This window comes from Ictidomys tridecemlineatus, chromosome 2 (assembly GCF_052094955.1).
Source record: "Ictidomys tridecemlineatus isolate mIctTri1 chromosome 2, mIctTri1.hap1, whole genome shotgun sequence".
Classification (NCBI taxonomy): domain Eukaryota; kingdom Metazoa; phylum Chordata; class Mammalia; order Rodentia; family Sciuridae; genus Ictidomys; species Ictidomys tridecemlineatus.
Window position 1 is genome coordinate 149,986,338 of NC_135478.1, and position 25,022 is coordinate 150,011,359.

The 25,022-nt window shown below is 40.1% G+C and overlaps 1 protein-coding gene and 1 long non-coding RNA gene across 6 annotated transcripts in view; one reads left to right on the plus strand and one right to left on the minus strand.

Moving 5' to 3' along the window:
- The window catches only part of Osbpl3 (oxysterol binding protein like 3), a 180,241-nt gene that overhangs the window by 90,927 nt on the left and 64,292 nt on the right, over window positions 1–25,022 (plus strand). For all 5 annotated transcript variants that reach the window (XM_078039955.1, XM_078039954.1, XM_078039956.1 and 2 more), the window contains 6 exons: window positions 158–391; window positions 17,171–17,287; window positions 17,448–17,501; window positions 18,403–18,516; window positions 22,051–22,218; window positions 22,808–22,931. In XM_078039955.1, the coding sequence (XP_077896081.1) occupies window positions 299–391; window positions 17,171–17,287; window positions 17,448–17,501; window positions 18,403–18,516; window positions 22,051–22,218; window positions 22,808–22,931 (670 nt within the window). In that variant the 5' untranslated portion in view covers window positions 158–298. The remainder of the gene's footprint in view (window positions 1–157; window positions 392–17,170; window positions 17,288–17,447; window positions 17,502–18,402; window positions 18,517–22,050; window positions 22,219–22,807; window positions 22,932–25,022) is intronic.
- Window positions 3,536–4,986, minus strand: LOC144375372 (uncharacterized). Its single transcript, XR_013435104.1, has 2 exons — window positions 4,892–4,986; window positions 3,536–3,574 (listed from the first exon to the last, which is right to left on the minus strand). It is a non-coding gene; the product is annotated as an uncharacterized LOC144375372 (long non-coding RNA).

Consider the following 25,022-nt stretch of genomic DNA (forward strand, 5'->3'; position numbering starts at 1 on the left):
ATTACCAATAAGAGGAAAGTGAGATACATTTTTCCTTGATAGCCTGTACCTAAGCATCAAGGCTTTGTCATGTGTAATATGAAGACACTTACATGATTTATTAGAGAAGACATTTAGGTCTCTGACTTCTCTCTAATTGCTTTTCTTTTGGTTTTAGGGATTTTCTCTGGGCCATCTAAAAATGCTTTTTGAGCATACTGGATAAGAGCTGACCTATCTACCTGTGTGGGACCTCCATCCGCTCAACTCCTCTGTCTTCTGATGGCATTTTGATTGCATTGAGGCCAAGTGACTGACAATGAGTGATGAAAAGAACCTTGGTGTGTCCCAGAAATTGGTCTCACCTTCAAGGAGCACAAGTAGCTGCTCCTCCAAGCAGGGAAGTCGACAGGTAAAAGTTTGACTCTTGCACATTTAAATCACCAGAAAGTTTAATGTGTTAAAATGTGTACATTTGCTTGGGAAATCCTTTTCTCAGTTTAGGAATATTTGTTTTCTTGTTCACTGTGTGAGGAGAGTAAATTCTACACAACTTGAATCATTAAGCTTGTGTGCCTAGCTGGTGGAAAGAACTCTCCTCGGCTCTTTGTATTATTTTATTCAATCTTTACAACTTCCCACCAATGTAAGTATTAATATTCCTATTTGCCCCATGAGGAAGCTGACTCAGACCAGGTTACTTGCCCAGGGACACACAGCTAGTAAAGAGCACATGAAAAACCAAGGTTGTGTTGGGCCCCAGAGCCCCACTGTATACCCTGCTAACCAAGATAAACAACAATCACTTTTCCAGTAATTTTAATATCCACCCCCCACTTCCTTCCCCTCACCAAACCTCTTATGACAGCTTGTAACCACAGACTGCCCACGATAACTCTAAGACTCATTTGATTTACTTTACTAGTGAGTTGAGGGAACCTAATCAACAGAAAAAAAAAATGGTCAAAAGGAATTAAGTAGGAGAAAGAACACACAAAAACAGAGGACTGAATAATTAACTCCTAAATAACTGTCTGGTAATTCTTATGATGTTTCTTGGTTTTCTTTCTAATAAATGTCTGCTGGCAAGATCTGCTGGTTTTCGATCAAAGGCAGCAAATGCACATTAATCATATGAGTCTTCCTCCTTCACATACATAGAGAGAGAAGAGGCTGCCAAAATGCTGGATTTACAACCTGAGGAGTCTCCGAGCCTTTTTAGTACTCTGGCTCTGTTGGCATTGCTTTTGCCCCATTGGAAATTCTGGCCTAACAATTCGCCAAGCGTGCTCACTTCCAGACTTAAAAGCTACAATTGAACAGCCTCCCACCTCAGGCACGTCCATACTTTTATGTCACATCAGCATGGGGCTTTCCATTTGAACATTGCCTGGGACAGGGGACTTGCTACCCACGAATCCCTGATTCTAAGCAAATTAGAGTTTGCTATGGACTTGACACCTGGGAGCCCTCCAAGATCTCCTTTGAGGGATTTAGAAGGACATTTTGTTAAATTTGTCTGTGTTTGAAAAAAAGACTAAATTTAGTTACTGGCTAATGCCCCAGGGCTCTCTGGAGTTCAATTTTCATGAAGCTAACTATGCTTATCTGCTTCGCCAACTTCCACAGGGTTTTTCTCTCCCTGAGCCAAAATTCTGGTTGGGATTAGAGCAGAATGTGTGATTTCCCTTATCCACCCCATTCCCTTTACTCCTAGTAGCATCTATTGTGTCCTTTGATAAAGGGAGAGAACATGATTCATTGAAGTAGCAGGTGCTGATAACGCCAGAGGAGTTGGAGCCCTTCCATGACATTCTCAGGCTCGATACTACTGGAACTTTTTTCAGTGTATTTGAAAGCAATTTGGTTTTCATATTTCTTTCGTTTTTTTTTTTTTTTGAGGTTATATCATAAAGGGTAAAAAATATATCACAAAGGGTAAAAAGAGGTATGCTTGATGACTCAACTTTTTTCTGATTTTGAAGGTTTGGTCAATGATTCATCCAATGGTCATCTTCTATATTTAAGATCTCCCACTTTAATATGAGTGTGATATTGCAATATAAATGTAAACACTTATATTTCGTGTGTGGCAGAGAAGGTAGAGAATTTAATGTTTAATTCCTCTTTAGTCTGAATTTAGTTATAATGCTCATGTTTGATTTTTAAAAGCCATTTACTTGGGCCATCTGCTGTCCTAGCCTCTGTTAATGAAGAGTGTTCTGGCCCAGGAGAGACTTGAGTTTTCCCCTACATGGGCACCTTGGCAGACCATGTCAATTCCACCTAGGGCTGGGTCGAGATTCTGATTGTCCTTCAGCCTGTCACAGGGTACAGGGACCTCACAAGTTCTCACTACCACTCTGAGTGAACACAGCCGGAGCTGGTGGTCTTTTGGTTGTTAAATATGGTGGTGATGACACTGTATTTCCAGCCACATCACTGGAAAGTACAAGTTATATGTGTAAAAGTTCAAAATTTCCATAGTAAGAAATTTAATTTGAGGAATGTTAAAACATAGCTGAATATTATCTGTACAACTTCCTCCTAGGTTTTAAAACGCCAGTGTAAAGTCATTTCCAGGGTGCTCTTTTCCTTTCGGCTGAAGGGGATTCGTCTGATGTTGATTTTTATTGGCCGTGGTTTGTGGTGTTAGTTTTTCTTATGTGCTTTGGAATTACTGTGAGAGCCTTATCTTATGTTTGTTTCCTATGGATTCTTTCAATGCACTCACCCTGACCCATTTAGGGATTTGATGTTGCCTGTATCCTACCTGCAAGAATCCTGGTCCAGAACCCAGTCTTATGCTTGCAGCCAGGGCTTGCTCTTCCACGGTGGTGATGGACTATTCAAGGTCAAACACCAGGCCAGTAGTCAGCGTGGCCCAGGTCTGGTTGAGAGACTGTCTGCCTCCTCCCACCTCCCTGGGCAAGCAGAGTTTTAAAGCCCCCTTTCACTGTGGTGAGGGGCTTCCCTCTTCACTGAATTCTGGTGGTGAGTCTGAACCTTTTCCTGGGGACATTTTTAGCCCTGTTGGTCCACAGAAATAAGCTATCGAATACCCCTGCCTACTACATTTCTATTTGTTTTCTACTTCATGGAGATGTTTAAACTATTTTGTCATGATCTTTTCCTTCCAGCTTTATTAAAGTATAATTGACAAATAAAAATTGTGTATATTTACAGTGTATGCATGTTGTTTTGATATGTGTATAACTTGTGAAATGACAACATAGTCCAGCTAATTAATGTATCCATCACCTCACATAGTTTTATTTGTGTGTGTCTGAGGTAAGGACGTTGAAGATCTACTCTCATAGCAAATTTCAAATACAGTTAGTATCCACAGGAGTACTGATTCCAAAACCCCACAGATACCAAAATCTGAGGCTGCTCAAGCCCCTGGTATAAAATGGCATAATATTTGCTTATAGCTTGAGCACATCTTCTTGGGTACTTTAAATCATCTCTAATTACTTATAATATCTAGTGTGATATAAGTTCTGTATAAACAGTTGCTAGGCTGTATTGTTTAGGGAATTTTTCTTTTCAAATATTTTCAGTCTGTCGTTTGTTGAAGCCAGAGATGCAGAATCTGCAGGGATAAGTGCATAGAACACAGTGTTATTATCTACAGGAACTGTGATGTAGAGTAAATCTCCAGAATTTATTCTTGCTGTTTAACTGGAACTTTGAACCTTTTGGCCGTCTCCCCATTTTTCCAGCCCCTGGTTCCTGGGAACATCACCCTACTGTCTGACTCTCTGAGTTCATCTTGTTTAAATTCCACATTATAAGTGAGATCTTGCAGTATTTGTTTTTCTGTACCTGGCTTATTTCTCTTCAGATAATGTTCCCCAAGTTCATCCATGTTGTCACAAATGACAAGATTTCCTTCTTTTTTAAGGCTCAGTAATATACTCTATGTGATTGTGTGTGTGGGTACAAATCACATTTTCTTTGAAGATATGTAGTCTAGTTTTTTATCATACAAACATGGAAGATTCCCAGGTGCTTGTAACTTTATATATATTTTTATTGTGTTTGGAATGGAGGTGGAAGTTAAGAAGGTACACTACATGCCCAAACTTAAAACATCATGTGCATGAAAGATTTCTCTTTTTAAATAATTTTTCTTAAATTCTCACCCAGCACAGCCAGGTAATGATCAGGGTTAGCCAAACTTTCCCTTGTCCTTTCTTTTCTGGAATTGAACTTGAACTTGTCCTTTGTACCTACCCCAGATCTTTTCACATATAACGTAAAGGTGCTATGCATTTTTGTATGGCTACTGTGCTATCCATATATCTATGTTAAAGGATCTTGCTTCTTGAAGGAGAAAAAGAACTAAATGAAATTACCTAGGCTAGCAGAGGAGACATTCAGTAGTTGTGGGTTAAGTTAATGAATGAATCAGCATGCAGTTGCTAGGTAGAAAGATTACTATTCATGAAGCTTTGTAGATATAGGAAGTGGGTTTTGGGAAACCTAAGTGGGAAGAATTGCTATTTAAGGACCTATACAATGTGAGTAATTCCAGTTTCCTTTTGTCTCTTTCCCCCTGCCTCCTTACATTTCCTTCCTAGAACTTTTCAAAGTAACACATTTCAGAAGCTCCATAAAGATGAACAAATATGGTTAGTCGATATTGAAAGAGTTCTAGAGCCCTGGGCTTTATTTCTTCAACTATTATCTGGATAGAACCCATTAAAAGGCCCTGAGCAGGAAGATGTGAAGTTATAAAGGGCAGGGCAGCTGCACAAATCTTTACAAATAAGAAATCAGCTCTGATTTCAAAGACTGTGGGTTGTAAAGAGAGCACCATTCTTTTTATGTTTTGTTAGCATTTGGCATGAAAATCAGAAACCAGCAAGTAAATCCTGCCAACATAGTTGACAGCTGCTTCACTTACCATTTCAGGGGATTTGCTAGGTAAGTCTCTGTACAGTTCTGTAGTTCGCTCTTGTCACCCTGCTTTCCCTAGGCTAATTGAAGGTTGCATTTGAGCTCTCCCTGGGTCACCTGATGGAAATTTACTTATGCAGGCAATTAAATTATGCTGCACTCTGGTAGAGCATACCCAGTCCAGGCTCAGTGCCAGAATCCATAAGGCAGGTGAGTCGAAACGGGGAGAATTTGCCAAGTTTTGAAAAGTGCATTAAAGCTGTAATGTTCAGGTGTTTATATTTTCAGCTGTCAATTGAAAAATGCTTAGTCCCATTGATTTCCTTTTAGTTCATCATGTCTTTGGAAATACTGAAATTTACCATCTTTCTTTTGTTAAGTATGAACTGAATCACTGTCACTTTGTCCTAAGATGGTGTCTAAATTCATTGACTGTTGCTATAACAAAATTCCTGAGACTGGGTGATTTATTTAATTATTAATTTATTTTGGCTAGGAGCATGGTGCTCATCTTCTCATGAGGATCTTGTCCTGTTTTAACTCATGGCAGAAAGTGAAAAGGGAACATAAGGGGCAGCCTTGCTTTGTAACAACCCACTTTAGGTGACTAATCCAGGGCTTGGAAGAGAGAACTCACTCCTGAAGCAAAAGACATTAATCCTTCTTAAGGACCTAATCACCTTTTAAAGGCCCATTTCCCTACACTGCCATAATGACAATCAAATGTTAACCAGAGCTTCAGAGGGGACAAACCATGTTCACACCACAGTTGAAGGTCATAGAAGATGAAGGCAGCAAGCATGACTTCTGGAGCCAGCCAATGTGAATTCAATCCTTGGCTGTTTATAAGATGGTTGTCCTTGAGCAGATTACATACCCCTTCCGTGCTTTGCTTCCATGTAAGTTTGTGCATATTGCTTAGTTAGAACAGGGTCTGCATGTAGGAAGTCTATGGAAGTGTCTGACAAACTATTCACCCTCCATCAGGGGAGTCCTCAAACAGCCCTGCAAGTGACTGCTTCCTTGTTGCCTCCTCTGGCTGTGAGGTGGGTGGCACCTGCAGAGACAATTTGGCCTGTGTCCAGGCTGCACTGAGAGGAAGAGTCTGCAAGCAACCCTAAAAGTTAAAACCATCTGATTGCATCTTTACAGCTCCTCAGATCCTTTCACACCATCCTTCAGAGTGTTAAATCAACCCAACCAGGCTGCATTGTTTTCTATACCATGGAAAGAAAATGTGGCTCAGAGATAGGAACTGATGTGTTCAGAGTCACATGACTGATAAATGGTGGGGAACCAAGCTACTGTCCTATTGGCGGTCACTGGATTGTTTTTTGTTTGTTTTTGTTTTTGCTTTTTAAGAGCTTAGAAAGCTTCTTTAGAAGCTAATTTCAGTTCCTTGTTCCTTATATAAATAAGCATTTAGACAAGACTCCATCAGCCAGCACCTCTTTGAATGCAAGGTCAAGACTAACATGAATGAGAGGAGCAGTCTGTGGCTTCCTATTGCCTGGAGATTTTTCTGGTGGACCCATCAGAGAAGAATTAACTACATACTTCTTAGTTTTCCCATTTCTCCTTTTATGGGCTTTTTACTCCTGACTGCCGACCTTTTCTCTATTCCTCTGGTTGTAACATTGTACCCTAGAGGGAGGAAGGGCAAAGAAATAAGGCTCACTTCTCAATGTATTTCCACATTAAGTTTTATAAAGAAGCAACATTTGACATTGGAAGAGGTTAAAGCATCAGCTGAAGTGACATATTTGAGTTGTCAGGGTGTCTTTGTTCTTTCCCAAGTCCACAAACAACCGACTGTCAGCTCCATTCCCGCTTGGAAGAGCAGGAGAAATGAACTTCTAAAATACCTCTGGAAGCTGCCGCACTGTCTGTACTATTCTGCAGTTCCAGAATAACAAGCTGCAAATATATATTTGGGTGCATTTTAAAAATATTACTTTGATAAAAACTACATTAGGTGCTTCAAGAAAATGAACATACCTGTTCATGGTTGGCAGTGGCCATGGTGCAGGATGCAGGAAGGAAGGATCCTGATCCAGATGTTTTGGTTGGCAGTGTGACTTACCAGCTGTGCGGTTACTGGAATGCTCTTGAGCAGCTGTGGGCAAATGTGAGCTGAACTGACTCAACAGTTCTTTCCTGGGGAAGGGAAAGTTCACTGTAGTGATTTGATAATACTAAAATGCTAGCAACCCAGAAGTGACAGTGTAAATAGGACAGAGGCCAAACACAAGATCCCTAGAATTATCCGACATCCCGCTAAGGCCTACACCCTCGCCTGACCACTAAGTCCAGCTATTTCCCTCTGCACTTGTACACAAGCTAAGGAGAGTCACATTCCTGCCTTATCTCTGCCTCATGTTCTCTCTTGCCCAAAGTGAGCTGAAAGGTATCCACCAGAAGGTCCACCCACATATTAATTCCCAGAATCCAAGAGCCTTTGCAGGTATAACTAACTTATGGATCTCGAGCATTCTGAATTATCCAGGTGGCCTTATTGATAAGTCTTGTAAGAAATATGCACAGGAGGAAATGAACACAGAGGAGAAGGTGGTATGGAGATGTCGGAGGCAGAGGTCATCTGGAGTACCAGCTAAAGGCCAAGGTACACCACAGAATGCCAAGAGCCACCAGAAATTGCAAGAGTCAAGGGAACAAATCTCCCCAGATCCTGAAAAGGATCATAGTTCTCCAATACCTTGTTGTTGGATTTTTGGCCTCTAGACTATTAATAAACTGCTGTTGTTTTAAACCATCAGGTTTGTGGTCTTTTGTCAGGGTAGCCTCAGGAATTGGACACACTCTACTTCTCACTCTGTGTCAGTTTTTTCTGAGTCCCAGCTTGAGCCCTTAGTCCTAGCTAAGGGGGACATAGCCTTGAGAATTGTGCCCTCCTGAGTTCTAGCACCAACTTTGTTTGAATCTCCCATTTGGCACTCACAGATTTCAACTTGGGGTGTCTATTTATTTTTAACATTTACTAGCTTCTTTGGCAATTGGGTTTACATCTTTGTGTCTCTATGCTGAGCTTTAGACCTTCAAGTAGGGACTTCCCCCTTAAGGAGAAGCCAGTTACAATCTGGACTGTACCCGACCTAATGCTAAAATCATTCCTTCTTTGATTTATAAGATTTTGCTAGATCTTAACCTGTCACTAAGTTCTCATTATGAGAACCAGTTATTTCAGAGTTCTGTAAAAACCAATCACTGGTGATTTGGAACAAAGATAAGGAAGAGTTCATTGTACTAAACTTATGCCACCTACACCTAATCATATGTGCATTATCATGCAGCATGTGTGCCTACTTTGATTGTAAATTTCAGCTCTGGAAAAGTAGTTTTGAGCACACACCGTTATCAGCTGGTACCATCCACCGAGGGAGTGAGTTTTCTTGGTTCTAAGAGCACTGTAATTGGAGTGTGAAAGTGTTTTATCACAGTACAAAGTCTGTATTTTGCTCCAGTGCTCAAACACCAAAGGGCAGGGCCCTCCCATGTGCCACTAAAAGATTCTACTTTTTAAAATAAAAGGCATTAAAGGTAAAATATTAAAACAGTGCTGGAAGATATAAAAAGCAAAAATATCCCCACCTTCTCCCCTCTGGCCCCAGACACATTCACACAGGTATTGGGATTGGCGAGTCCCTGTCCTCATGTGACACACACCCAGGTGTGGTGCATTGGCCCAGACTTTCCTGCACAGGTAGGTGCCCCTGTGGAAAGAAGTCAGTCTTAGGGATCCAGGAGGGGTGTTGAGTTGGAATCAGAAGCCTTGGAATTCTGGCTCTCAGAAGCCCCTCACCTAATTTTGTGGTCCAAAGCAAATCATTTTGCTTTTTGATTTACTCATTTCTAAAATGAAGAAATCTGGATAGATGAGTTACATATCTCTTTCATACTCTGAGGTTCAAAACAAGTATTCTATAACTCTATGGTGGGGGGCAGGGGCAATCATTATAGTATGCCTTGAAGCAAAAAACAATCCAGAAGAGACCCTTGAGTCCCGTGGTAGACAGCATTTTCCTGTCATCATCATCTTATTGAGAGTCAGATTTCTTCCATTGGGGAGAGAGTTGTGCTGGGTGGGACTGAGGTGGGCAGATGCCCCTGGAGGGACTCTATCATGTCCATGTACTTCTAGGTGATCTATCTATCCAGAGTGGACGTTTGTCTGAGAGGTTCTCTGTGTGGTCTAGACCCTGCCCACAGGTGGTTTCTACCACTTTATTAGTAATCTTGTGCAAGCTACTTTGGAACTTTGGTGTTCTCATTTGTAAAATGGGATTAATAATACTCTCAGATTATATAATTACCGCAGAGGCACATAGAAAATGTTCAATAAATAGTAGTCATTATTTTTAATACTATCATCACTCTCATAATCACAACTATAGAGACCCCATCACCACACTAGTGGACTATATGGCTACCAGGTATGGAGTGGAATTCATGGATGTTTCCATCTTTAGTAGAAGCTACCGCTCTTCAGAGGACTCGGTGATGGAGAAAGTGCATAGAAAAGGCTATTCATAGCCTTAAAGGGCTGGATACCATTAGGGAATATTTAACAATTAAATAACCTCCAGATATATCTGAGAAACCTAAAAATGTACCAATGTAAATACAGTCATAAATGCTGAGTGAGACTCATCAACAGGGTAGAAATTGTCATTGTATGTGTGATAATTTTTTTAAATAAATGCTGTTTTAATTATAAAACCATCTATGATCAAAACAGTTGCAGTAAGCCCTTTTTCTTTTATTTGGAAATCCTAGATGGGAAGGAGTTCAGGTGGCACTCCATGAGACCTGACAGCTCACATGTTTCCCCCCCCCCCATTGTCATTATCCATGTCAATGATATCTGGCAATGACTTCTTTTCTTCTCCTCGTTCCTGTGCTTTCTCAAGATTTTCCCCAAAGACCAAGTGCATATTCTCCTATTACATAAGTAATTAAGGCAGTAGTGTTTGTGGGGTGTGACTGATTAAGAAAGAACACTGGAAACACTTTGGGGCCTGTGTCGTCTGGATATTCGTTTCCCCAGCTCTGGTGTGTGTGTATAGGGAACCACATCTCTGCACAAGGGAGAGGAAGGACAGTAACTCCTGGCACATGGTGGCTGCTCTTTCCCGCATGGCCTTCAAAATCTGAGCAGGCTCTTTATTGTTCAGTCTCTTCTTTTCTTGGATCTTCTCACTTAGATCCTAAAGTCAGAGATTGTACCTGAGCTTACTACACTGAAGCTAATGCTGCTATTTGACATATTAGCTAATGTAATCAGATAGTCTGTCTCTTATGCAGAGCTGGAATCCAGGACCTTATATCTCCCACCCATTAGTCCTGGTTTTATCGTTGGAGTCTAAGTCAGATCCCAATTCTTCAAGACAGTCTGATTTTCTGGAATGTGGTTACTTTCAGTGGGCTTTGGATCCAGGAGCAGATGCAGAACCTCAGCACCCTTCCCCACACCTCTGATTGGAAATGTGCATGTGATGTCCAGGTATTCAGGTGCACCTTGCAATTTGAGAAGCACTGAAGTTCGTCTCATACACCACCCCTCCCCTTCATGAAGTTGTTGTTGCTGCTTCTTCTTCTTCTTCTTCTTCTTCTTCTTCTTCTTCTTCTTCTTCTTCTTCTTCAGTTGCTAATACTATCAGGCCTGCTGGTGGTCAAAACATCTTGAGAAAAAAGCATTTCATAGGCAACACTACCATCTTTCAGTGTTTGAAATCTAAGTACAGACTTGGTCTGACATCAGAGTTCTATTAACTGATGATAATCTTATCGACAAGTATTTCCATATGTCCATAGTATAATCACAAAAGGGACTATTTATGATTTTTATTCTTTCTTTGATAGGCTTTACAAGATCACAAATGCCTTTGAAGTTGATCAAAACAGATTAAATTAGGCTCCATGTGATTTAATACTGAGTATGGCCTGTGATTTTTAAAAACCTAACAGATCAAGCGATTGGAACTACCCACTCTCTAATCAGGCCAGATAGAGGCAGCCACAAACTTCTCTCCCAACATTTTCAGCTGCAGAAGAATGAAATTTTAAATCATTTTCTATTTCTGACATCACTGCAAAGGCAGCAACTGAGAATTCAGCATTTGAAAGGTGCCTAGGAGCTGCACACTGTGCAAACAGCTGTGCTGGAGGGAAGTGCTTTCAATTCGTGCACTCAGCAATATGGAAATGAACTTGGCCAGCTCGTGAGTATGAATAAATGCTTAGCTGCCTTTCCAACCGCAAAGCAGTTTTCTATCTTTGGCACTTTTTAGACATTCAGTAAAACAGACTGAATTTAATGCCAGATGACAGGGCCAAACTGTCTTCCTTAAACTCAAGCAAAAACCCTAAAGCCCCAGCCCCCTGTCATATTTCTCTCTCCATCTGATATTTATGATGCCCTTTCAGTGTGACTCCCATATCATGGGACATGGGCCCATCTGCCTTGGGCTGTCAGCAAGGCCTTGATGTCTAAGGTGGCCCACGTCCACTCTTCACAGTGTTTCAGGATTTTCAACTCAAGGTGCATCTCCTACTCCTGGCCACCGGGTTTGTGGAGGACAGCAGGAGCCACTCACCTGTTAGCAAGAGATACCTGCATCTCTTTTTAAATTTTTTTTTTCTGTCCTGAGATTCAGCTCATTTAATGCCTTATTGAAATACGACACCCTGTGGGACACTTTTTATTTCCCCCGTCCTCAGATTCATTCAGTAAATATTTATTGAGGGCCTATATTTTCCAGGTAATAAGATTATAATGAATAAAGACAGATTATAATGAATAATGCATGGGACCCACATTCTCAGGGAGGCGGACAGTGCAAGCAGGTTTGTGTTAATGCTGACCATCATCAGGAATGAGAGAATTTCTACTGGGAGAAGGAGGCTTGAAGCAAAATAAGAATTCACTGGGCTGAGATAGGGATGGGGCAGGCTTTGTAGATATTAAAGAGTGCATGAGGAAGGTTTGGCAGTCTTTGCATGGGTTAGCTTCCTGCCCCTGTGTGGTAGGACCACAGGACAGAGAGCAGGATCCCAGACCTTATTTGTCTCTCCCCACAGGGCACTGCTTCTTAACTCCTATCAGTGGTTTTGGGGGTCTTGGTCACTTCCTGGATTAACCCACTACTATCCCCCTACTGCCTAGGATTCACTCCTTGTTTATCATTAGAATGTATGTATTCAAACTACAGTAAAGATGCAGCATGCTAGAATATGTAGCAGAACAATTAAAACTGTAGTCTCTGCAGTCAGATGGCTGGCTATACCACTAGGTATACTTCTTGTATCGGAGAGATCATCTAATTCTTTTCCTTAGTTTCCACATTCAAAAAATAAGAATAGTAAAATCTAACCTTGAAGGATTATGCAAGGATTAAGCATGATAATCCAAACATGACATTAATATACTGACATATAATATATACTTAGCATTAGCCATTGTAATTGCTTCATTCTTTCAATATATTTATTAATAGTTACTATTCAGTATTTTAGGAAGTAAAGAAGACAGAAAGTTCTTGCTTTCATAGAGCTAGAAAGTTTTCTCTAATAATTTTATCTTATTATTATTTATGTAGTTTTTTCAAGCAACCCCCCCTGGATAGTATTTCCTGAGACACTATTTTGTGTTTTAAATCACATGCTATACAGAATTGAAGATACTGCTTAATACTTACTTGTAAGTTAACTACCTAGTGCCATTTACTTGATTTGAGAATTGAATCTATTTTCTTGGTTGAAGACAAGAAAAAGTAATAAGCCAGGAGAATTCTCCAAGTTCCTATTACATGCATAAGACTTTTCTGAGATTCTAAGCAAATTGAAAAGATGGTCCCTATAATAATTTAGAAAGAAAAGACAAAGCACTGGGGATACAAATGGAAAAAAAAATCATGAGTTAATTAAATGCTAAATTATCTGGTTATGGGCAGCAGTAACTATTATTTACAGGAATACCTGACTAATGTGGTTTAGATAATTTAGAAATTTAATGGAAGGAGGTAGAAACAGAACTAAAATCTTGAAGAATTTACTTGGATGGAAAAGCTCAAGAAAATTCTCAGAGTCTGAGACAATGTAAACAAGTTACAGATGTGAAAATAAGGATGAACACTATGTCATACTCATTTTCATATTGCACAAAGGGTAGGCAGCAATAGAGCCTGCAAATAAAGGGTTGTTGATTTTAGAAGAAGTGGGAAATCAATCCATGAAATCAATTGAGAGCCTTGGTCAGGGCTGGGGTTGGGAATACAGAAGAAGGGACAGAAATAGACACTTTGCTCTGTGCTTCCTGGCTATCATGAACTGCTCAGCTTTCCTCTGCCATGCCATTCTGCCATGATGTTCTACCTCACTTTGCACCAGAGCTATGCAGTCGGCCTACCATTCGCTGAACTTCTGAAACCCCCAATGCTCCTTATTGAACAAAATCAACTGGAACTCTGATACAGGAAAGGCCACTAATGTAGTCAGCAGAACAGAGAAGTGAAGGGTGCTCTAGAGGAGAAAATGGAAGATACCTAGCTTAGTGTGTGTGCACATGCACTCATTCATCACCAAAGGATCAGTGGTGAAAGAGATGATCAAAGACCATGTCCTGGGTATTTACAGTATTTCCCTCTATTGGTATTTCTCTTCCTCTAATAATGTGTAACTTATTTTTTTTTTAAAGAAAAATTTGAAGATGGAACCAATAGGACTTAGTTATAAGAAGATATTAAAATCCTTTCAATTTTCAAAGGGATTTCATTTACACTGTGTCCTGGCCTGGTATTCTTTCCCACAATAGTACACAGAATCTGTGCCAGTTCATCAGCCTTTCTTAATCCCATCATCCCCTTAACCAATGTCCTCTTATTGTGAGAATTTTAGTGGCCCCTTTACTCTCCTCAAATGGAATTTGCACACATTTTTTAAACTCTCAACATCATGATTTTCTGTAATATAAAAAAAAATTCAAAGAATGTGGTTAATATTAAAATGTACTTTTCCATATGTAAAAGCCTGGACATGTCCATACCAGAAAACTTAATGAAGTGGTCAGATACTCCCTCATGTAGAATATAGTTATCATGAATGCAGACAACACAGGCATGTTAATAATATATATATCATGGCCTTCAGTGATGTGGTTTAGACAAATGGTGGGTGAAGCTTGGTAAGGTTAAACAAAAACAAAAACAAAGTATGTACTGTCTTCCCTTATTCAGTACTTACTTGCATTCCTGAGAATTCAGAGTGCATAAAAACCCTGCAAAAATACATTGGTATATGTGTGAAACAGTCCACTTCTACACCCAAGTGATTTGAAGCAGACTTTTACTTACAGAAATGTCTAAGAACACTTGGAAAGGCGGATGGGGGACAACGTTTTCATTGTGCGAGACTGAGGCACGTTGAGATGTCTTACATTGTCTCCTGGCTCACAGCCATTAGGTACCAGACATCTCCCCATCACTGTGACAGACACAAGTGACTCCAGGATTCCACAGGCTCAGGGGAGCAGCCCCAGCCCACTGAGAACCACTGGGGGTTGGGGACTGGCTGTCAGGTGTCAGCCACCAATTCAAGAATGGTGACACACAAGCAAGCTGGGGTGGGAGGATTTGGATGTGGAGCCCAGGAAAGGAGTTGGCTGCAGCACTTTCTCTCCCAGCCAAGGGAAGCCTTCACTTTCTTAAATACTTCAAACTTAGCTTTTCCAACTTGGCCACAGTTTCAAGATCTGAGCCCAGGTGGGAGATAAAATGAGGAGGAAAAAAAGGACATTTTGTAAGGAAAAAAATGAAGCAAACCTTTTTTGACTTGTTTATGTTAAAGGCCAACATATTTGCCCTAATTCCCTGCTGTCTTCGTTGGCTCACTGGGAGGAATGTACTATGTCTCAAGAATTCAGGGGCAATTCTAGTTCTCATGTGAATCTTTGAAATTATTTTGAAATTTAATTCTTGTTTTCCTTTAAATTACAGGTGTGATTTTATCCATCCCCCCACTTTTTGTGAAGTATGCAATGACAGCTAATCCCCTTGGCATTTGCTCTGTGCCCAATGGGAGGTACTGAGCAGATGTGCATGATTGCTTAGTATTAGCACTCAGCAGGTTGCCTTCTGCTCAGCAGTCTTCAGACAAATCCAAAGGGCTTGATCCACTTAGAGTACTTTACAGAGGATTTGGAGCCTTCAATTTACATTTAATAACAACACTACACACAACATGTGAAAAATATGGGTACATTGTACCTAATTTGTAAATAGTCATTTGGCCCATAGATAATGTGCTCACTTCAAGTTCATGGCAAATAATAACATTCCAAGAGTGTGAATCTATTGACAACCTTATTCCAGGACCATGATTATTCACTTGCCATCAGATACCTGCTATTCACAGGATAGCAGGTTAGAAATCATGAGGAAATCATTCATAAACGTCTACTCTCAAGGAGCCTTTTGTCCTGTAGGGATGATAAACCTATATATTATCATAAATGAATGGCGAGCCATTGGAAAGGAAGATAGCACATTGATGGAGTCTCTGTCCACCTCTGGAGGAGATAGCATTTTTAACTTAGGAATCTTAACGATTCATTAACATTTAGACAAGCAAAACACTTTAATTTTGAGGAATGGCTTTCTGGCTAAAATACATGTGAGCATAAATTTTTGTGGTTTTTATGTAATAAGAAGTGTGGCTTCCCATCACTTAATGATATGCTGTCTCCAACTATTGTCTGGATGTAATTAAGTGACTTTGAATAATTGGCAATAATTGCTATGAAGAAATCTCATTCAAAGTTACTAATCTTTCTGAAAAAAAAATTCTCTACATTGAAAGCTGAATTGTTTTTTTCTTTTTTTCCATCAAAGAAATCCCTTTCATAGCTCCATATTCTGGGAGACCTCTGTGGATTTCACACCTCTGGAATGTACCTTTAATTCCATTCACAGTGAAAGGCAATCAGATAGGAGGTGCATAGATCTGTCAGGATTCTTAGAGAAATAGCTCAGTTGCTAATGTAGGAAAGAATTCTTGTTATAGAAAAAGTATTGGGCTTGACGGCAATGTGGAATCGAGCCACTGAGGACTTCTCTCCATGTCCATTCCCACCCTGTGAGACCATTTGTGTCCTGGGACCTGAATGTAACTACCTTTGCTCCTTGGTGCAGGTCCAGGCTTACTGTCTCTCTCTTGGCACCTCTGGCCTCTGCCTGGAGGCTGGAGCTTGGACTCAGAGCAAGGTAGTCAATGTGAAATCTTGGCCAGGTAGGAAAAGACTTATAGCTGATCTGGATGGTAGTTATGGAAGTGTGTGTAAACTCTAGTTGAACTCTTCAGATACGTACATTTCATATACACTATATCCCAATAAAAAGCATACATAATACTTGTAAAAGTAACTCTCAGTAACTGTGTTATTGCTGATTTTGGTTTAATCTTATAACTTAGCAATGATTTATGAATTCTAAAATAAATTTTCAGAATTCTTAGTGTTTTTGAAATTAAAATTTGTTTTCAATTACTTGAAATTACCTAAATAACCATAATGGAAGATTAATTGCAACAACTGTTTGTATCTCTTCAAAACTACAAATGACTCAAAGAGAAAAAAAGAAGGTAAGTTTTTGAAAATGAGAAAAAAATTTATTTCTGGAAAAATAGGGTGAAAACACCTGTTGCCAAATCATCTGTTTGATGCTTCAAGATTTTCATTACTTAAATACTCAACTTTGAACACAATTAATTGTCAACTAAATTATTATTTCAGTCAAATTGTCATGCTTGCTAACTTGCATCCAGTCTCATAATTTTTGGCCATGTCTTAAGCCAACCCTAACACACACACACACACAGATCCTTCCCATCCTGATGCCTGTAGATTTTGGTTAACATCTAGACTGGAGTCTAGTGAGTGAACAGTAATTGTGTGCTGATGTCAAGGTGAACAAAAATAGAACTTGCAGTAAAATCTTTCCCTTTAGCTGTGGTTGTCAAGGTTCAAACACAAAAAAGAGAAAGGAACATTCCCTTCTAAAAGAGGACTTAAAAAAAAATCAAATTCAATGCCACTGAATGATAACATTAAATCTTTAAAGTCCAAGGACTGTATGGAAATTAAATTCGAATTTCTTTTTCCCAACAAACACAGCCAGGCTCATCTTTGATGGATTTTCTGATTGTATGAAATGCTTCTTTATGTCATTATTTTTTTAAAGATAGATATTTAGCATGGACTCTTTTGTTGGAACAGGACAGCTGGGAAGTGGTGGAAGGACTGAGGGGGGAGATGAATTACACCCAGGAGCCGCCTGTTCAGAAAGGATTTTTGCTGAAAAAGAGGAAATGGCCCTTAAAAGGCTGGCACAAGGTAAGACATGGGCCTTGGCCTCTCCTTTACATGTACCCCCCCTACCCCACTCAGCACCCAGTTCTGGGGCACTTAAACATTTGATTTGAAGTTGAAATTTGAGAGCCGGACGGGGATGCTTCAGTGGAACATCTCAATGAATTGTACTTTCTTCCCCCAGAGATTTTTCTACCTCGACAAAGGAATCTTGAAATATGCCAAGAGCCAAACGGATGTAAGTCTTCTCATTGGTTCAGCATGCCGCTGAAGAATTCTGCAGGGGTATTCGACATCATCTCAGGAGTGAGAATGTGTACAGTTGAGGGTCACAGTGCCCTGAACTGGAAGCCACAGAGGGCAGTAGTTTCTCCAGGAGGAACAGAAGTGCCCGACCCCTGCTGTCTTGTCCCTGGGTTCTAGGTGGGCTCAGTCCCCCTGTCAAGTGGAGGTCAGGGATGCGTCTAAGACCCCACCCACCATGACGCCACGGGTCTGTTCTGGTCTTAGAGGTTTTCAAGTGGGAAAGGACATCCTTGCAACTAATACGATTGGCATTCCCACTCTTTATAGTGACTGAGGGTCTTGGCAGAAAAGGCCCTGGCCAACAAGATGTTCCTCTTGGAGGTAACACTAGGCAGTCACCGCGTAAGGGCTCTAAATGGCCAGTAGGCCTGCCCCTGGAGAGTCCTTCTCTCTGCCATTCCTCCCCTCCTAGCCTCCTTTAGCCTCCTGTCCATCCTCTTCCTTTTAAGTCCCTTATAAATGAACGTGGACACCAGACATTAATTCAGCAGGAGCCAGTGCAGCAAACAGGTTCATTCCTTGTCCTGGGAGTCAAGCCATGGGATTTGGTTCCTTATTTCCTCCCATACCGGCTGTGAAAACTACTTGTCACTGAACCTCTCTGCACCTCAGTCTCCTCCTCTGTGAAGCATGGAGAGTGCCTCCTACCTCACAGAGTGAAGAAGACAGCGTGTGCACAGTGCCGAACTCAGTGTTGGTCACACACGTGCTCCAGCAGTGGTAGTGTCTGTGTTAGTGGAAGCGGGAGGGGAGGGGAGGGGTGGGGAGAGTGGGGAAAGTGACTGTCACTTATAACACCGTGATTCTCAAGTGACCCTTTTCATGGTCTGTAGATAGAAAGAGAAAAGCTGCACGGCTGTATTGACGTGGGGCTCTCGGTGATGTCTGTAAAGAAGTCATCCAAGTGCATCGATCTTGACACAGAGGAGCACATCTACCATCTGAAGGTGAGGCTGCTTCCCACGTGCTTTCTCCTATGTGCAGAGCCCTTTTGGGGGTTTGTTTTTGTTGTTGTTGTTTTTGTTGTTTTGATACAGGGTCTTGCCATGTTGCCTAGGCTACCCTGAACTTCTGGACTTAAGTAATCCTCCTGCCTCAGCCTCCCAAGTAGCTAGAACCATAGGTGTGCGCCACTGCCCCCAGTAAGGTTGTGCAGAGCCCCTTTATACTGAGGAGGGATTGTCGGTCACTATATAGTCAGTGCTGCCTTTTGGATATTCAGCCAATGTGTAGATATTCATCACCAAAGTGTTCCTAATGGACCCAGTTGATATTATGATGGGACCGTTCTCCATTGTGTAGAACATTGCTTGAAGGGTTAGCATTCTTCTTATCTCATCCCTCAAATACCACTCCTCCTCTCTAGTGATTGTGCAGTGATCGATAACAACAACAACAAAAAATCATGTTTTCATATCACTTCTCCACCTGCAGCACCATCTTTATTTATTTATTTATTTATTTATTTTATTATTAGTTGTTCAAAATATTACAAAGCTCTTGACATATACCATCTTTAATAAATAACCATTTACCATAGGTTAGAATATGTTCCCTGAAATACAATATTTAATCTGTGGAGCCCTGTCTTACAATTTCAGCTAACTTTATAGGGATCCCATTAAAATTCTCATACTATAGAGAAATATCAGAAGTTTTTTCTCTTTAAGTGTGAGTCTCAAATCTGTTTACCTTCTTTTCTCTCCCCTAGAAGTGGTGTAAGAAGTTAAAGCATGAAGTGTGAGATCCAGAACTAGTTAGATCCTGACATGGCTGCTTACAAACTGTTGAACTTTGGTTAATTATTTAATCTCTGAAAGTCTGTTTTCTTACCTAAAAAAAAAAAAAAAAGTATTATAGTCTAAAGTGCTCCTCTTATAGGGCTACATATTAAAAACTGGCATAATGTCTGGCCCACAGTAAACTCAACAAGTTTAGTTACTGTTTTTTATTATTAGGTGGAAACAGAAATTGAGAAGATACTAAGACTTTTCTTACTTGGCCAACTTACTTTGGATTTGGGGCTGAACTTTAGGAAAATAAAAGTGCAAGATCATGAGCTCCAGATCCTAATGTGTCCCTGTCACCTCCAGCATGTGCATGATGAGCAACATGGGCCTAACACATGCATGTATTTGATTGGCTGGGCAAGACCGTCAAGGGCACCCTGTCCTTTAGCCTCACCAGAATCTCTGCATTAGCTCACTGTAAAGCAGGGTTTCTCAACCTCAGCACTGTTGGCGCTGTGAGCAGGATGATTCTTTATTGTGGGACTGTCCTGGGCATCATAGGATGTTTAGCAGCATGCTTGCCTCTTGTTTAACCCACTGAATACTGACGGTACCCTTCTAAGTGTGACAATCAAAAATGTCTCCAAATATTGCCAAGCGTCTCTGGGGGATGAAATCACTCCTGCTTGCAGATAACTAGTGTGAAGTGATGGGGGAACAACCTAGAATCTTGGGGGAAAAAAGTAAAGGACAAATATTAACCCCAACCCTACCCCAAGCCCCATTTCGTAGTCAGTTTCTAGAAGAACGGCTTAGGTTATTTTTCCATGTACTTCTAGTTACTCTTTGTACTGTGTTTTGACATTGCCAGGAAATATTAGGTTCTTATTTATATACTTTTCTAGTTAATAGAATAAAAATAATAATTAACTCCTAATTTTTAAAGAGTTCAAATGTCTTAAGATACATTGAATACTAATATCATGATAAATTAAATTTCTGTGTTTCACTTTTGGATCTGTTTGGCTTATTCTTTCTTCTGAATATTAGCTGAGGCTGTGAGTGTTAGGGTGTAGTTACCTGAGGGTTCTAGTTCATGGCTTCAATGTCAGGTCCTCCAGTCCACTCTCTCATTTTATAGACGAAGGGTCTGGACAACAGAGAGGTCACAGAACTGTCCTTCCATAGTCCTGGAATTATTGAGGGGCTGGAACAGAACCATGTCATTTTTTTAATATAGTGCTTTCAGTGCTGTTTTTCTTCTACCTTGTTTAACCAATAAAAGATGAGTCACAATGAGCACTTTGGCATTAAGGGCCTCTGAAAGTACATCAGTGCAAGTATGACAAAAGATTTTCACAAAATTTCTCTTAACCACAACTGGGAAATGAAGTGCATTTCAGGAACATAAGATAGAGGAGACACCAAGCTGATGTCTGTCTGTGTTGTTTCTTTCTGTAAACGACACATGGGAGCCTTGGGTCCTGTAGGTGCTGCTCCTCATCCATACAGAAGCCAATCTGACAGTTTCTCGATGGATGATGCCTCCGATGCTTATTTATCTTGGAAGTTAACCAACCAGGCATCCTTTTGGGTTATTTGAATTTGCAGCTTCATGAGTATTTATGCCCTAATATGCAGGTGTTTATCATTTTTCACCTTGAAAATATTAGTATACTCTCTCACACACAAATATTGACTTTTAAGGAATATCTATGGTACATGGGTGCTTTCTCTATTCTTTCTAGCATTTTTATGAACATTTGAAATATTTTCTAATACAAATTATGAATTACATTCTTCCCAGGAATTATAAATTGATAGTCACTCATCTGTGAAGAGAATGACTAAATGTGTACGCAATAAATGATGATTATGCTTCATAACACTTTTTCAGATACTCTTCTTTATCTGAGAGTGGGAAAAACATTCTTTTAAGTAATTTTCACATTCATTAACATAACTTTTCAGCAATATCCCCTTTGTCAGAGTAGAAGAACAAGGTTAAATATTTTAGAAAGAATTTACTAATTTATTCCAGTTCAGAGAGGATTAATCTGAAAAGTTTGAATTGTAAGAGTTTACAAAGAAATATGGTGCCAATAATATTCAGAGGGGATAGGAAAAGCTGGGACTAAAGAATCCGAAATGCTATAAGAGACAAATATAAATTTCAGTTTATTTGTTGTTTAATATAACTAGTACTGTTTTGGTTTCTTTAAAATAGCATAACAAATCTGGTGCAGTGGCACACTTCTATAATCCCAGTGACTTGGGAGGCTAAGGAGGGAGGATTGAAAGTTTGAGTCCAGACTGGACAACTTAGTGAGACCCTGTCTCAAAATAAAAAATGAAAGGGACAGGGCTATAGCTCCATGGTAGAGAACCCTGGGTTCAATATCTAGTGTGTGTGTGTGTGTGTGTGTGTGTGTGTGTGTATGAAATATATGTATATACACATATGTCATTGAAATACATATTTATATAAAAATATATATACAAATACTTGAATGTATGTAACAACAATTGGACCCTCACAACAAAACCTAAATATATTATTTATGAGGACAAGTGTTACTATTTCCTCCTCAAACTTCTTCCCATGGAGCACAAGAAATGTAGTCAGTAGAGGCTATTTCTACATGTGCCCCATTATAAAGAGCATGTGAATACTGACCTCAATTTGATGAATATTTTTTCCTTTTAGCAAGGGACTATCTGGTTTCTTCCTTTCAATTGAACTCATTTTAGGTGAAGTCAGAAGAAGTCTTTGATGAGTGGGTATCCAAACTTCGTCACCATAGAATGTATCGCCAGAATGAAATCGCCATGTTTCCACATGAAGTTAATCACTTTTTCCCAGGGTCGACTGTCACAGATTCTGCACCTGGGACATTTGACTCCATTTCTAATAGGAAGGTAATAAGTGTTCTGCCAATAATGAACATGAAAGGGGAATAATGAACTTTGAAGAGGGAGGACCATCTCAAGAGCTAGGTCTCAGGAAGGGTTTGAGGGCAGGAACAGGGAAGTTGGGCTGGTACTTAATTATTCTCTTTGTCCAGTGAGTTAGAATCCAAATGAGATGAGCATCTGTTAATGGTGTGAGAGTATATAAGGAACAGCTCAATATTCCAGATCTCTGTAGCAGTCTTTTGACCAGTTTGACCTTGATTTTCTTACCTGGTTGTAAAATGCAGTACATACATGTACAGTCATTTAGGATTGCAGAATATTTTCAAACGTTTATATAATTACTTTGGTATTACCATTTGACAGGAAAAAAAAATAAGGACCATCAGCTGAGGTCTTATAGCATAGTATGGCCAAGGTGGGGTGACAGCCAAAGATATAAGGGCCTCCTGTGTGAGATTTTGCTAGAAGCTTCTTCCCATTATAGGCAGATGGTGTCTATTAGCAACTAACCCACTCTATTATCCTTTACCCTAAAGTGTCCCTACTGGGCTCTGTTTTCATTTATAATGTGCTCTTGTCATCTGTGGAACAGCGTAGCAGTATATCAAAGCAGAATTCATTTCAAACTGGAAGCAATTTATCATTTTCTTGTGGTGGAGAGACACGAGTTCCTTTATGGCTACAGTCTTCAGAGGATATGGAAAAATGCTCAAAAGGTAAGTGGCCAGAAACCTTGGCTTCTTTCTGTCATGGCTCTGAACTGATGCTGGTTTGTTTACCCTCAGATGAATTTGTGACCTTCCCTTCTCTAGTTTCATTTGCTAATATTCTGTCTCATTTGCTAATAACCTATATTCTGCTAATTAAGGTTGCACTCATTGCCAACAAAAGACACTTTCCTTTCAGACCTTTTCATCCTTGCCTGTGTGTCCATGAGACAGGTTTGCTTTTCTAGTCTTTTGAGTTTGATACCTAACTTCCACCTGGGCCCATGAATCCGGGTCTCCAGGGCTTTGAACTGCATGGTGCTCTCTCTTTTTATAAGTGCCAAAAATGGTTCTGATGCACCTTCATGATTAAGAATTAGTGTTCCAGAGGTGAATGGGTGACCAAATAGAGAGGCCCACAATGTAGGTGTTGACTCCCTTGGCTGCACATTAGAATCATCAAAAGAGTTTTAAAATGCAAGAATACCTATGCCTGGGTCTCTCTTCAAAAAATGTTCTTTAAATTAGTCTGGGGTGGGTGCCTGGTGGCACTGATTTTCCAAAGATCCTCAGGTGATTTTGATAGGGAGCCAACATTGAGCCTTCCTATCACAATGAATCTCAGTGTCCTTAAGTTTAATTAGCTGAGACTCATCCAAAAAAAAAAAAATGATCACCAGTGGGACGGGGGAAGTTCTGATTTAATTGTCTAAGGGTGGGACTTGTACATATGCAATTAAAAAAAAATGTTTCCAGTTGGGCATGGTGGTGCACACCTTCAATTCCAGCAACTGCTCAGGCTGACAGAGGAGGATCCCTGGGCTGGGGATATAGCTCAGAGGTAAAGTGCCCCTGGGTTCAATCCCAAACAAGAAAAAAAAAAGTCTCCAGGTGATTTTAAAGCAATAATTTAGAAAGATGTTAGGTGTTATCCTTGAAAATTGGTTTCCATCTTGTTGAATGTAGATATTATTTCTACTGAGCCATGGATGCTGGAGGCTTTACCCTTCCAATAAACACCATTCGTGAACTTCCCTGAGTGATAGCTTGGTGAAGTGGTCCCTAAAATGTTGCTTCTGCACCAGCAGCATTGGCCTGGCAGGGAAACTTACTAGAAGTGCAGATTCTCAGGCCCATCCCAGATGATCTAAATCAGAAACTGGTGGAACTCAACAATAGGTGTCTTAACAAGTTTCCCGTTGTTTCTGATGACACCAAAATTTAAAAGTCACTACCTAATTCCTTTGGGCCTTAATTCCCTCAGCAAAAACATCCATAAGCATCTAGTAAACAGCCAGTTGTGGGCTCTTTTAAGTTACTGATCAGGTCTGAGAGTACTCTTCTATCATGTCAGGTCCAACTGCAGAAGCTCTTCGTTATCCTCATTCAGGTCCATGATCAACACATCCATTTAATATGTATTGGGTCTTTACAAGTGGGTATCAGTATCCTATTATTGCAGGATTATTATGCTGGGCTAGGTTATATGGCTCAGCGGTAAAGCGCTTGCCTAGCACGTGTGAGGCCCTGGGTTCGATCCTCAGCCCCACATAAAAATAAATAAAATAAAGGTATTAGGACTGGGCTTGTGGCTCAGTGGTGGAACGGTTGCCTAGCACACATGAGACACTGGGTTTGATCCCTGGAACCATATAAAAATAAACAAATAAAAGTGTGAAGATTTTGTGTTCATCTACAACTAAAAAAAATTAAAAAATAAACAGAATAAAATAAAGTTATAAAAGGATAAATAAAGGCATTGTGTCCAACTACAACTGAAAAATAAATATTAAAAAAATAATGCTTGGCTGGGGTTGTAACTCAGTGGTAGAGCACTTGCCTCAAATGTGTGAGGCACTGAATTCAGTTCTCAGCACTGCATATAAATAAAGTAAAGGTCCATTAACAACTAAAAAAAATTTTTTTAAAATAATAATGCTGCTGGCTGATTTATTTTGTTCATACTATAGGCCATCTGAGTACTCTGCATGTATCAGCTCAGTTAAATAACTCTGTCAACTAAGTGTGTACTGATTCCCAGTCTCTAGATGAGGAAACTGAGTCCCAGAGCAGTAAGTCATTTGCCCAAGAATCACAGTT